The 14862-nt window shown below is 47.3% G+C and overlaps 1 protein-coding gene across 4 annotated transcripts in view; it reads left to right on the top strand.

Annotated features, from left to right (window-relative positions):
• Positions 1-12453, top strand: part of SPATA13 (spermatogenesis associated 13) — a 366978-nt gene extending 354525 nt beyond the window's left edge. For 3 of the 4 annotated variants that reach the window (XM_079774091.1, XM_079774093.1, XM_079774092.1), the window contains 4 exons: positions 813-942; positions 3158-3530; positions 5721-5795; positions 8192-12452. In XM_079774091.1, the coding sequence (XP_079630217.1) occupies positions 813-942; positions 3158-3530; positions 5721-5795; positions 8192-8367 (754 nt within the window). In that variant the 3' untranslated portion in view covers positions 8368-12452. Of the gene's footprint in view, positions 1-812; positions 943-3157; positions 3531-5720; positions 5796-8191 lie in introns of all 4 variants that reach the window. The other variant, XM_079774094.1, reaches the window with a different exon arrangement.
• Positions 12454-14862: the final 2409 nt, after the last annotated feature.

Raw genomic sequence — 14862 nt, 5'->3', positions numbered from 1 at the left:
TTTCCCTCCAGCAGCCGCCTTGCTTTCCATTTTCCCTCCCTCTTCCTTCTGTGCTGTCTTCAGTCTTCACTCCTCCCTCCTTCAGCATATGCAAATTAACCGCCATCTTGGTTGGGTTAATTTGCATACTCACCCTGATTGGCTGGTGGGCGTGGCTTGGTCGTAGCAAAGGTGCGGTCAATTTGCATATTACTCTTTTATTAGGTAGGATAGTTTTAGAGGCCCTGGGAGCAGGAGCCTGCTGGGGCAGCATTTTAGTTTGATTTGACTGTAGCATATGGAAAGCACCAGAAATGAAGATCTGTTGATGAAATAAATGCCGCATTGGCGTTTACATGACTCATTAGGTCAACCTTCTGTGGCTGTGTCCTCTGGTATCCTTTCCTGAACACCTGAAAGATGGGACTCAGAGCAAATTATTACTCTTGAAAATGATTAGTGATTGTTAAAGTACTTTCTGTAGCCAACTTGCTATATCAGAACCAAAGCAACCACAGACTGCCCTTTCTTTATTAATGAAAATCATTCATTGTCACAATGATTAAGACATTTCTTGTGGCATTTACTTTCATTCATGGTAATTTCTGGGAAATGAGGACAACATTCTTATTCCAAAGAATTCTGGATTGCGTTGGTCAGCTCCTTTAACCTATGCAGACTATAGCCTATTCATGGAGGAACAAGAAAAAGGGAACAATGGCTGCTGTTTAAATGCCATGTTGTCTAGACTATTAATATACAGATTGGGGAAGGAATGTATTATTTTGTTGAGTAGCCTGTCATATGGTTAAAATTCACCTCTCACTTTTCAGTGATTACAGCAATATAAAGGCAGCCTACGAGGCCATGAAAAACGTAGCCTGTTTGATCAATGAGCGCAAACGCAAGCTGGAGAGTATAGACAAGATAGCCCGTTGGCAAGTATCCATCGTAGGCTGGGAGGTGAGTGGATACCACCCCCCACATCACATCATACATCACCACTCACACCCTCCCCTACCTCTGGTCTAGTTTAATGACAGACTTTGATGTCCTATGATTGATACTTTATACTCATGGCTTAATGGTACACAGCGTTCCCTTGCTGTCCGGAATTAGCGCATTCCTATGAAATGTTCAGACGCTGAAATGGTGCAAAGCCAAAGACCAACACCTTAGGACACAGATGCACAGAATAAACCGAGAAAAGGCCTGTCCATGACATCTGGGTCCCGGCTCACAGCTTTCACTGCACAGATGCTCACAGACGCAGCTGGGCTCTCGCACTGGACCTGAGATGTGGGGTGTGGTTCCAGGGAAGGAGCTTCCTGGGGCCAAGCTTGACACTCGACACTCCAGTGCTGCTGCCTCTGTAATGGCTCCCTGCAAAGCCAACACTGAACACTATTATTGCTTCTCCCCTTTTTGGAAAAAATGAAAATTCTCTTTGGATTTCTTTCTATTAGCAAAAACAGGTACTAATGTAGGTCTTTAGTAAAAGTACAGTAGTATAAAGAGAACTTTCAAAAAGCAGGGGATACCTGTATATATTTTGAGGCAAATGATTGAATTGAAGTCAACTACTTTACCATTTACCTCCACCAAGAAACACTCTGAGGAGTGTCTGTAATTAATTTATTGCCTTCTCTCCTGCTAGAGCGTGAGATTCATGAAGCAGCTGGAGAAGATTTAAAATATAAATTGCAGTTGGTGAGAGTATGGACTGTGCAGCCACCCTGCCTGTGTGTGAATACCCTGTGACCTGGGCATGAACACTGTTTTCATCTAGGAGATGGAGAGGAAAATATTCCCTATCTCGTAGGGCTATTGTGAGGATTATATAAGACAGGACAAATGCAATGCTTAATACAGCCTGTAGTAATGGTCCAGCATGCATGCGCGCACACACACACACTTATTTCTAAAAACAGGAATGATGACAATAATAAGTACCTGTGTTGTGTTTACCACATGCCTAGCACTGGTTTAAGCCATTTTTATGTATGAACTCATTTTAATCCTCTCAACAGTCCGATGAAGTAGGAAATATCACACCCATTTAACATATGGGGAAGCTAAAGCACATAACAGTTAAGTGGCCTGTCATACCCACAGAGCTAGGAAGTGGCCGAACTGGATTCAAACCCAGGCAGGCAGCCTGGCGTCAGAGTCCATGCTGCTAACCACTAGGCTCTGTGGCCATTCTTAGGAATGATAAATTGGTGCTGTTCATATTGTTTTTAGAACACGCAAGATTCATCCTACATCAAACTAATTGGTCAAAGCTCACTTTCCGAAAGGCTTGTGAAGGTTTGGGCTGAGAAGTTCAGTTTTTAACTAAAGTAGATAATAGTAATGAAAGGTGGAAAGAAATACTAGTACTTGTATTTCAAGGCCTTATAGACTTCTGGAACCTGGACAGGCCCTCAGAGATCACCGAGTCTAACTCTTATTTTGTAAGTGAAGAATCTAGGGCACAGAATTGCTTGAGGCAGGTAAATAGAAGAGGTATTTTGGAGTCAAGAGCTTTTGCCTTCAAAAAATGTTGTGTATGACTGAGATTAAAGGAGAATAAAATCTTCAATTTGTAAAATTGAAAGCCAAATACCATAAAGTTCCATTGAATTAGACCCAAACCTAAATATGATAAAAGTGTGGTTTTCCTTCCGTTCTTGGACTCTGACACTGAGGAGATTATTTATTGTCAGAAGTTTACCAATTATCTTGCTGCTAATTTGTCACCTGGCCTTTTGTTTCCAAAGATCCTAAACACGTTAGTCCAGGCAGCTGCCATAGGCCTGACTAAAGCCAGAGCATCTGTAGTTTGTCCCACCTGCCCAAACCTACCTGTGGTCCTCGTTCTCCAAGGATCGGCCTTGGTCAGCTGCCATATCAGACCTTGATCGGATTCGTTAGTCCAGCAGGCTCTTCACTGCTCTTTCTGATAAGGAAGACACCTCAGATAACAGAGGCCCTGTAACATTTTCCCATTTAGTAGGAAAAAAAGAAAACCACACGCAAGAAGACTAATAAACCAAGGTTTCAAATGGCCTCTGAGGCTTGGCTACCTGTGAATGGGCCTCGGGCACCTGGCAAATCTGGGGAGGCTTCTGGGCCAGGGCTCCCGGCACCTGGAGGTAAGCATTGGAAGGTCTCACAGTGTGTTTTCATCCTCTAGGGACAGGACATTTTAGACCGAAGTTCCGAACTGATCCATTCTGGGGAGCTGACCAGAATCACTAAGCAAGGCAAGAGCCAGCAGCGGACATTCTTTCTGTTTGACCACCAGCTCGTGTCCTGCAAGAAGGACCTGCTGCGCAGGGACATGCTCTATTACAGGGGCCGCATGGACATGGATGACATGGAGCTCGTGGACCTAGAGGACGGGCGGGACAAGGACTGGAACCTCAGCGTGAAAAACGCCTTCAAGCTCGTCAGCAAAACCACTGACGAGGCTCATCTGTTTTGTGCCAAGAAACAGGAAGACAAGGCGAGGTGGCTGCAGGCTTGTGCGGATGAAAGGAGACGGGTGCAGGAGGACCGGGAAATGGGTAAGCAGCGCTCAGAGCCACGGGGTTTCGTTGGCCTCTGCTTTCTAACCTCATTCCCTAGCCCTCTCCCACAGAGTTAACTCCCACCCTTAGGAAAAGAAAAGGATTTGCAAATTCTAAATATTCTAAATTTGCTCACAAGACAGGCTGTGGCAGATGTAATTACTACAGGCAACATTTACGTACCAGATGCTCTACTACACATTTACAGAGAGCATCTCATTTAGTTTCAAAACGTGGATACTATTGCTGTACACATTTTACAAATGAAAAAATCGAGGCTCAAGGCCCTGTACTGCAGTGAAGGCCATGCCTCTCCATACTCAGGATCACTGTCTTCTTCGCAGCTGCTGCTCCCCTCCAGGTACTCACTGGCCAATGGGACAAACCCTCCAGCCTGGTGTTTACGGTGGGGCACAGTCTCAGCCGGGCTCCAGTGCCTCCCTGGCACAGTAGGGTTTTGAGCACAAACTGTTGAAGGGAAGTCAGGATGCCACAGGGACCACGGGCCCTGGATCCTCCTCTCTGCAGCCTTCCTGGGCCCGGACCCCCAAGGCTGTGGTGCAGAATGGAGAAGGCCCTCCCCCTCTCTTCCCCGCCCACTGCCGTGAGGAAAGCCAGAACAAAACCGGCAGGTGCTCCATTGACCCTCCCATGGTGTGTGTCACCAGCACTGGCTCAGGCTGGGCCACAAATGTTGCTCTCAGATAGGAGGTTTCGTGGGATGGATCATGTACTAGTATTAGAGTAGAAAGGGCTTACAACTCAGCCAGGCTGACTCACCATCAGCAGGAATCTCCTCTGAAACACTCTTAATAGCTGAGCACTGGCCTGTGCCTCGGCCTCTAATGACAACAGAGCTCACTGCTGTAGGTGGCCCCTTCCGCTAAGTATCCTGTATTTATTCCAAGAAGAAAGCTGATCCCAAGCCAGTTCCATACATTGGTGCAGCTTTTGACTCTCAGGCCTCATTGGAATAAGGCTCATCGCTCCATCATGCCGAGAATTCTTCAGATAGTTTAAGGCCACATATATTCAAATGCAAAATGAGAGAGCCACAAAATGCTAATCTTACCTGTCATGTCATGTTGTCTAGTGCAGACCCTGCAATCATTTGTAAGTTGGAGTGTTTTGGTTTTTCATCAGATTGAACCACATATTACAAGGGCATTCTAAATACTTCTCAGTGCTGCCCTTTGGCAGGAGCAGCAAGGAGGGACCTGATGTACCACTGCAGTTCAGCACTTCCCTATTGCTGGTGCTCGAAAGAGAGACAGGAATGAATGAATGAATGAATGAATGAATGAATGAATGAATACAGGGATGAAGGGATGAAGGGATGCCTGCATGTGGCACTCCTAGAGCCATTAAATCTGTGACCTGGGTGAGAATGGACAAAAATGGGACTGACCCAGGCCCTTGCCTGGTATATTCTGTCAGCCTGGGTGCCTAGTACATTGTGTGTAGGTTGATCCTAGATATCGTGCCATTGGCCAGGCGGGGCATGGAGGGTGGGAATAAGGCAAGGCCAGAGTAGGCCTCAGAGCAGTAGAAGCCAGGGGGCCAGTGTGTGGAGCCTGAAGGAGGACTCGTTAGGGACAGATATTGAGCATGTCAAGGAGTCAAGGCATAGGGAGCAGAGTGACCCCAGGCAGCAGAATGCAGAGCCCAGGTCCCCTTCCACCAGGTGGAGGCCTCCCCCAGGGCAGGGCCAGTCCGGCAGCTGTGGCTCCTCTGCCTCTGTCCTTGCTTCTCTCCTCATGCTCTCTACAGTTGGGGTACAAAATTCAGTTCCCATTACTCAAATACCTTTGTTTAGGAGACAATCAAAACTCACTCAGCTTTCACAGTGAGTGAGCAGACCCGCGGCCCTTTGATTTGTCCTTCCTCCCAGAGCCTTGTTCTTTAGGGGGAGAACAGGGGGAGTGTATGTGACACATCTGGGTTTGCACAGGGAGTCTGTGCATCCTTCCCAACAGCCCCATTTCAGTCTTTCCGGTGTCCTAGCGACAGTCCTGGCTCCTTCCTTCTCTTATCCAGTCTTCCGACCTCTTCTAGTTCCTCAAGGACTAAGGTTCTTTGCTTCAGGTTATGGTGAATATCTCAGGGTAATATGGTTTATGGTGCAAGTTTTAATCTAAAATGTTTTCACTTGTTTTGAATACATGTTACCTTTGTTTCTAAATACAGGAATGGAAATTTCCGAAAATCAAAAGAAACTTGCCATGTTAAATGCTCAAAAGGCAGGACATGGAAAGTCAAAAGGTAAGTTCTGCAGAAGCCTCCCTCTCTGTAATGTGTTTCAGCATTGGAATTAAAATTGGGGGAAGGCTCAAAGTTAGCACATGACCAACTCTGAATGAAGGAGAGGAGTGTGGATGAAACTCAAAATGATAGATCCAAAATAGCAGACGGTTTTACCATAATGAGCATTTGGTTTGAATGTACTAGTACTTCTGTTTTTTGCATATCCTACCTAATAAAACAGTAATATGCAAATTGACCGCACCTTCGCTATGCCCAAGCCACGCCCACCAGCCAATCAGGGCGAGTTTGCAAATAAACCCAACCAAGAAGGCTACAGCCACAGAGAGCAAGGTTTCCCAGGCAACCGAGGAAGCCAAGCTTTCTGCATGCCCTTGCCAGGCCTAAGCCTCCACTCAAGCTACAAAGTTTCAATTAAAGAAGGTAAACAAATTCAAACAGAATGGCGGCCTGAGCAAGGGGCCTGTGGTGGTTTGCAGGCCGGCCACGCCCCCTGGCGACCCAAGCAGAGGCCCTGGTATCTGGAATTTATTTACCTTCTACAATTGAAACTTTGTAGCCTGGAGTGGAGCCAAGCCTCCTGCATGCTCCACGGCTGGCAGCCATTTCTGTTTGGGTTAATTCACCTTCTATAATTGAAACTTTGTAGCCTTAAGTGGAGGCCTGGGCCCGGCCAGGGTGTGCAGAAAGCTTTGCTTTCTCCATTGCCACAGGCAACAAAGATGGCGGGTTAATTTGCATATGCAGGCACCAAGCGGCCGGGGGTGGGGCGGCCGCTTGCACGTGCACCAGCACCAAGCGGCCTGGGTCTGAGCCTGTAGTGCTGCGCATAGGCCTGGAGCAGCCAGGGTCCCGGAATGCAGGTGTCGAGCAGCCGGGGGTGGGGCGGGAACATCCCCCGCAGCGAGCGAGCAGACAGCAGACTGCGGGGGACTGCTTGTCCCTTCGCCACGGCAGTGAGGGGCAAGCAGTCCCCCGCAGCAAGTGAGCAGACAGCAGGGCCCTGCTTACCCCTGGCCGTGGCAGCGAGGGGCAAGCAGTCCCCCGCAGGGCCCCCACAGAGAGCAGACACCAGGGCCTGCGGTGGCGTCAAGCAGGCAGGTCCATAGAGAGCAGAGAACCACGGGGAGAAGGCCTAAGGCGTCAGTAGGACATCCCCTGAGGGCTCCCAAATTGGAAAGGGTGCAGATCGGGCTGAGGGACACCCCCCCCCATGCACAAATTTCGTGCACTGGGCCCCTAGTATTTTATAAACTTAATTCAGATTGACTCCAAGAGGGATTACCCTATGACATTTATCCTACTCAGTATTTTCCTAACTGAAAATGCAAAAAGAAGGATCAGTTCAGCCTAGGACTGGATAAGCCATCAACTGCTGCACCAAGACAAATTCATTACCAAAATAACACTCAACATTTTCCTGCTCCCACCACTCAAATGCAGAATTTCCCTCCTATGTTATAAACATGTTCAAGGCAGAAAAACCCACCGTATTCTTTTTTACATCTTCACTGTAATGTCAAGTGACCAATAAATATCAATTTATTAGAACTTACTCACTTCTGTATCTTCCAAGAGTCACTAGCTTAGCAGTGAGGCCCCCGAAAATGCAACTGATGGTCACCTGGCAGGCACTTTTCATGAGTTATCTCACTTCATCCTCCCTGTCATCCTGGCAGATATGGAAAGCCTATGGCAAGTCAGAGGCAGGGATGAATTCTGAACTGAGGTCCTGGCTCCTTCCAAAACCCACACGCTGTCCTCTTATCGTGCTGACTTTCACAGTTACTGTGTGGTCTTGTAACTAATTTTAATACGCCTTTTTAATGACCTGCACAAATTTAAAATACCAACTTTAATAAAGCAGTTTTGATTAAACTGATGAGGTATCTGGGTCACTATTCTAGGCACATTACTTACATTAACTCGTTTAATTCTCATACCCCAGTAGGCACTGGTATCCCTGCTTTAGATTTAGGGAACTGAGGCACTGGAAAGTCAGCTGATTTCCCAAATAGTTACAGCTCGTAAGTGATAGAGTAGGCGCTGGGCCGAGCAGGAGCAGGATGTTATAGCTTCTCATCCCAAATAGCAGTCTAGTTCTAATCTTGCCACTTACTGCTGTGTGACTATAGCTTCACATAACCTCTCTGGTTTCCGTGTTCTTCTCAGTCACATTCCTGTAATGGTACCTTCTTGGGAGGATTTTCGTGAGGATTCAGTGAGATAAACTATGTCCTGTCTCCACACACAGCGTGTTACGCTAGCTGTCAGATACACTTTCAGTGAATGTGAATTGAGAATCGGCTAAGAACTTCAAGTCTTGGCACTTTTTGTTGTTGTTGTTAATAAGTGACTCTCGTTCCATGTGTCATCTTCCTCCTCTCTTGAGTCAGGTTATAGTGGATGCCCCGTGGCCCCACCACACCAGAGCTTGCACCCCATGCACCAGCGCCATGTCACGGTGCCCACCAGCGTCCCTCAGCAGCAGGTGTTTGCCCTGGCAGAACCCAAGCGGAAGCCTTCGCTGTTCTGGCACACCTTCAACAAACTCACCCCTTTCAAGAAATGAAAGCGGGAGGGCCGCACCTCGGCCTGTGGCCGTGAAGAGGACCTTTTTGCTCCTTCTGTGCTCAGTCCAGGGACAGTCTGTGGGACCCAGTGCTCTTCTTTGGGGCAGAATAAAGAAGAGAAGGACCTGGACTCGCCCTCCATCTCAGACACAGCTGCCTGCTTGGGAGGGGGAGAAGGTGAAGAATCTCCCCAGTGCCCAGGAAGCTTCCGTGACTTGTGCCGAGGTGGCCGGGACTGAGGAAGTGGCGACATGCTCTGAAGTGAGTGCTGAGCAGTGACCCTGCTAGCCTCGCTGGTGACGAGTGCGGCAGCTCAGGTCCAGGTGCTGCGAGGAAGGACAGGATGGCTCGGCGCTTTTGCATTCGGTTTGAAGGGAATGGTCGTCCTGGGGTTGGGACGTCACTGGCCACTGGCGCGGTAATCCGTTCCTCTCTTCCTTAGTGTTAGGGGACTTAGCGCAGACGTGAACCCACACAGTTGCCACATGATAGTTAGCAGGCTTCATCTTGTAGGCTCCTCCCCACACAGGCTGGAGGGGAAAGCAGGATGAGCCCGTCTGGAAGCAGGGAGGCCTACAGTGCAGTAACTTCAGCCTCCTAGGGTGAGGCTGCTTCCCGGGAGGGAGCGAGGGAGGAGGGGAAACCCTGTGGCAGGCGAGATGGCGCTAGATCGATCCTTCTCTAGTCAGTACTCTCCTGCCCTGCTGGTAACTCTGGGAGCAGAACCCAGTCTGCTGGTTCATCACCTAAAAACTCTATTCAAACAGCCGTTTGCAATGTAAAAACCCATTCACTTTAGTTCCACGATAAAGTGAATATGCAAATGCACTGATTGAAAGGCATTCTCATTCAATCAGTTGTTCCTGGCTCCCTCACCAATGAAGTTATAATGACATTTACATCCCCTGAGAAAGCTTGAGCTTCAAAGCAGCCCATCAGCTCCGTGAGGAGCCCACTTGGTTGCATTAATCCAAACAGTATGCTAACCATGCCGTTATTGCATGTCAGCGGGTTTCTGAAGATTCCCTCTTTATAAAAGAGGCCTTAACAGAATATATCTAGACGCAGAGATAGCAGCCTTCCTTTAACGAGGGCCACATGGGCTGATACCTGTCAACAGTTTTCTCCTAGTCTTTGTCTATATTGTAAATTTTGATGAAAAAAACTTTAAAATGTGTCTGGAGAAGACAGGCTCTGCAAGAGAGATGCCATTGTAATTTACTTAGTGCACTGGATGGGGCGGGAGGGTACTGTATGACTCAATTTGTGTTTTTCTAGTTGAAAATCTCCTTTTTGTATGCTACTCTTGGAAAGTTCTTTTTTCTACTAGGCCCATGCTTAAGAATAAACAAACCTGTACTGTCAATCACAGAGGTGTAGTCTGAGTCTCTGGGTGTGTGGCTCCCCCCGCCCACACACACACACACACACACAGAGCTTTTCCGGAAGGAGATGGTGACCTGCAACAAGAAGAGGCAATCTTGGACCTCTCTTACTGGTTCTTTTTTAATCTCTTATGAGCTGTTTATTTTATTTTTTTCATTTTTAAAAAAATCTTTATTGTTGAAAGTATTACATATGTCCCCTTTTAGGCCTTCACCACCCTATTGTCATTGCCTGTGGGTTATGCATATATGCATACAAGGTCTTTGGTTGACCTCTTCCCACCCCCGCACCCTCCCCCGCCTTCCCTCTGAGGTTCCACCATTGTTTCTGTGCTTCTCTGTCTCTGGATCTATTTTTGTTCATCAGTTTATTTTGTTCATTAGATTCCACATATGAGTGAGATCATGTGATACTTATCTTTCTCTGACTGACTTATTTTGCTTAGTATACATTTACACAATGGAATACTATGCAGCTATAAAAAAGAAAGAACTCTTACTATTTGCAACAGCATGGATGGGCCTGGAGAGTATTACTAGTATGCTAAGCAAACTCTTACCTGTTCTCGAGCCTGCTCTGCACCTCCGTGTGCTCACTTCTAGGCAGTATTGCTGGAAGGTGGTGCCGCCCATGGCCGGCGTCCCTGGGCTGCTTCCGTGGCCTTCACAGGGAGTGTCCCAGGATAGAGGCTGCCTTTGTGAGGAAGCTTCTCAGGAGGTGCTGTGAGGGACTGCGTGCACGAGCGTGTGCGTGCATGTGTGCTTCGTTTTTGAATACACATCTCAATTTTAGTTGTGTTTATATAACTGACATTTTTATTAACAAAAATTATATATTTTATAAACTATACTAAATATGCTTTTCCTTAGGGAATAACTGTAGGGTCTCTGTGCTAAAAGAGTTGTTCATATACACAGCAGTTTTAAACGGCTGGCTGTGGGGTGTGTGTGTGTGTGTGTGTGTGTGTGTGTGTGTGTTTTATAATATTAGAGAATTACGTTAAAGAAGCAAATAGAGTTATTTGCTTAGGTTATATTTTCAGTGAGGATTCAGCAAGTAAAGAACCACTCAGAGGGCTTCCATTTACTAATATTTATTAAGGAGCAATGAAGAAATGCTTTAAGTTCTGTGACGAGTCCTGGTTTGTTTCCCAGCTGAGCCCTAGCTCTGGTCCCACCTCCCACTTGGCCTCCTAACAGGAAGGAGCAGGAAGCGCGGGCACCAGGGCATGCGGCCCAGCAGCCCTGCCAGCTTGGTACCTGTGAGAAGCGCCTGATCAATACCTGTTCTGGAGGATCCTGGTGATTTTGAAAACTGCTAAAATAGATTTTAAATGTTAGGATTTAAGTTTGTCCAATTTCAGTTGTTTTACCAAATGCCTGAGTTCTATCAAGAATAGGTGGCTCAAGTATTCTAATTTTGGTTTGCCAAACTTCCTTCTTGTTCTACTCAGAAAATAGAGAAAAAGCAAAGAGCCTTCTATACAGAGTGTGTATGAATTTCATTGGGAACCTCACTCTCTCTGTCTTTCTCTCTTTTTAACCTTACATTGCATAATATGGTGAAAACTCTCCCCCCGCCAAAAGAAAAGATGATATAGAATTCTGATGAATTTTACTTATACTATTATTCATATTTCAGAATTTGCCAACTCTGTTGAAAGATAGTTGGGTCAAGAGCAACCTTCTCGATGTTGATCATGCCTAAAACTCGGACAGCCTTGCGGTAGCTGTAAGGACCCATAGAGTAGAATTTTTGTAAAGCCCTGGAGAAGTAGCATTCTTTGTCTTTGGCCTGCAGACTGGAAAAGGAATGGCAGCAGCTGGCCAGCGGTTAGACAGGACCATCTGCACAGTTAGTTTTCGGGGAGCTCTGATCTTTTCACCTGGTAGATCTGACTTTGTAGTTGGAAACATTTCACTTCCATCTCCCTGCTAGTTCTGAATATTGTTGTGTCTTTGTAAACCTAATCTAGAGGAAGATTAACGCCATGCCTGTTCTTTTGTAAAATCTTTTGTAAAAGCCATGTGACGCAATATTTTACCAGTTGGAAATCTTTACGTGCCCAAATTGCTGATATTCCTCAATAAAAATCAACTTACTTAAAATCAGCTTGATTACCTGGAGTTCGGGGGGTGGGGGTGGCGATTGTTGAGGAGAGAAACAGATGTGTTCCTCCCAGGCCAGTGCCAGCAGCGTGAATAAATGTCCTTCCAAGGCTACGGGACACAAATCAACAAGGTCTGACGGCACAGAAACAGTTGTCCCTGTAATAAGCGTAACCTACAGCTTGTCCTCCCGGTTAGGCTCACCTGGCTAATGCTGCTCTCTGGATGGATGTGATCGAAGTGGAATTCCAAAGATTTGGGGGGGAAAAAATAAGTAAAAACTATCTGATCTTGAAAAACCAAAATGTTTAAATATTTGATGCAGACATACTGAGCTACAACACATGTAGCAATATTGTCTTTAGTTATTCCATAGGTTCCAGCATTGGTACTTAGAAAATACTTGAATTGATTCTGTGATTTCATAATTGGTCATTTTTCTAAGTATCAGCATCGTTCATGTTTGACTTACCTACTTTGCAAAGCTTTGGGGAACCTTTTCATGTTAACTCATCAATGTCAAGATGACATTACCTGTATAAGTTGTGACAGCTTCCGAACTGATGACTTGGCTGTTGACAGCTGAAAGATGTGTACAGGTTGCTGTAACTTGATATGTATTTTTGTTGAATGAAGTTTTTGTAAGAAAAGAAAAATTTATTTACAATGTTATTTGAATGATTTCTTGTAAATGCTGTGAATCTATATTTGTTTTTTGTATCTGTATATTAAACTTAATTTGCCAAACTGGTTCTAGCAATGCATTTCCATGTTAGAATAGGATTTTTTTTTTTTAATGGAGGGAGTGTGTCAGTAGGGTCTGTGGGATTCATAGCTCATTTCCTGCCTGGACATTGATAGACTTCAGTAATAACTTGTCCACTAATGAGCTGGATCAGACCATGGACAGTTATGAGAAAGAAACTCTGAGGGAAGCAAATAGGGGCCCCTTGAATGAACCGTCACTAAACGCTGGAATAGGACTGATAGAGCCAACACCCGAAATGAGAAGTCCTATTTTGTAGTGGCAGCTTTTGCACAGACGATGGAAGGTGGATGAACAGAATGTGTTCCCCTTTCATTTCCCTGCTGCTGGCCAAGGAATAGGCAGGCCCCTTCCCTGGAGATCTGCTAGTGCCCTAGGCCCGCCTACCCTCTGGGGTGGGGTAGATAACAATTTCCTCCTCTAATTGACAGCTCAGAAGAGCTAGTAAATAGCCCATTGTTTGCTGTGACTGTAATCAGAAAAGGATTCTTATAAAGGTTGCCAGGCAGCCAGTTCCCACTTTTTGTTTGTTTACTCTAATAACCGCCTACTTCCCAAACTGGTTTCCCTCCTGGAGCTGGGCAGAAAGAGGGGGGCTAACTTAGGGGTGGGGGGGGGGGCTGGGACCGGGGAGGGTGGAAGCACCAGGAACCAAGTCTGCCTCTCAAAGGTTGGCTCCCAGGGACTCAGGCTGGTACCATAGACGGGAGTGAAAATAGAGGGCTGTGGCCATTTCCTCTGTAAGAGTCCAGGGGAGATGACCTGAGCCACCTACCCTATGCCCGGGAAAGACCACCTGAAATGTGTGAATCCTCCAAAGGCGCTTATGGTCAAAGAGGGAAGGCAAGGTGCCATTACACCTGAGTGAACTGTGCCGCAGCAGGCGTGTGTGCGTGCGATGAAAGGCCTTCAGGACCGGGGGCCCTTCCTGGGGGCGGGTGGGAAGGCAGCACACAGGAGTCCAGGGCCCAGGGGGGCTCTGGAGGGTTAACTCCGCACCGCAGGGCGGGAGGGTTGCTGGCCGGGTGTGATGCGAGGTGTGTGAGACCACAGTGCTGGAAGCTGGGATTTCGTTCTGTGTGCACAGGCTTTAGGGAAGGGACGTGGCAGATCTGCTTAGGAGCTCATTCCAGTGGCAGAGAACAGGGAGGGTTGGAAAGCAGAGGCAGGGAGGTGATTTAGGACAGCGGTCACCAACCTGTGGACCTCACGGACCACCAGTGGTCTGCGGACCACCGGTTGGCGACGGCTGATTTAGGGAGACGGTGTCCAGTGAAGATGCCACGGGATAGGAGAGGGCTGGGGGTGAAGGATGCTCAGTGGTAACTACAGGTCTCAGTCGGCCTCCAGATGTTGGGAGAAAGATGGTAATTTCCAAGTTCTGCCTTGGGGTGACCAGTGGGTGCTAGTGCCGTAAACAGATACAGAAAGACAGCATGCAGGGGTGGGGCAGGGGTTCCGTGTTTGGATTCGAGACAGGTCTGTCCTGTGGGTAGTGAGATGAACAGAGGGAAGCCCAGAAGGGAGGTCAGGGCTGGCGATGGAGGCTGGACCAGGCCCCGCCAACTGTGAGTTAAACGGTGGGAGTGGATCTGAGCCAGACAGTGGTCAGCAGGAAGAATGCACAGGCCGAGGAAGAGAAGGGGAAGAGGCCTGGCATGGAGGAGTGGAGTCGGGGGGGGGACAGTGAAGGCAGAGGGGGCAGGAATGGTCAGCGGCCAAAGGCTGCTATCGCTCCCACTGAGAAAGGACTCCAGGTACCTGGGTGGATTCGGGGATCGAGAGGGCAAGGCAGCTCCTACGTGGAGGAGAAGCCAGCTTCATTTACTGACCTAGTTGATTCCTGCCACTGCCCTGGGACTTGGGCATTGTTTTGCCCGTTGTACAGCCAAGGACACCGAGGCATGGTGAAAGTAGGGATGGTGTTACTTCAGTTTCAGGGGGACTTGCCCTACACCCGCATACCAACTCGGTTCTCAGCACCTCTGAGAAACAGCGTTGGATGCATTTGGCCCCTGGATGCCATTTTTAAGTCAGAGGTCAATGTTAGTAGACACTGATTGGGAAGAGGTAAGTCAGTATTACTTGACATTGAAAATTTCATCATGCTTTTCTCAGGCAGGTTGTGTGTGTGTGAGAGAGTGGAGGAGAGAGAAAGCAGTGGGCATTGAATCCTTATGTACACAAATGCCTAAAATTAAAGGAGTTACACAGAAGCTTGAAAGATCTGGTGA

The sequence above is a fragment of the Cnephaeus nilssonii genome (genome assembly GCF_951640355.1).
Source record: "Cnephaeus nilssonii genome assembly, chromosome: 6".
NCBI lineage: Eukaryota > Metazoa > Chordata > Mammalia > Chiroptera > Vespertilionidae > Cnephaeus > Cnephaeus nilssonii.
The sequence above is the reverse complement of the archived record's forward strand: the minus strand, read 5'-3'. Positions and strand labels throughout refer to the sequence as shown.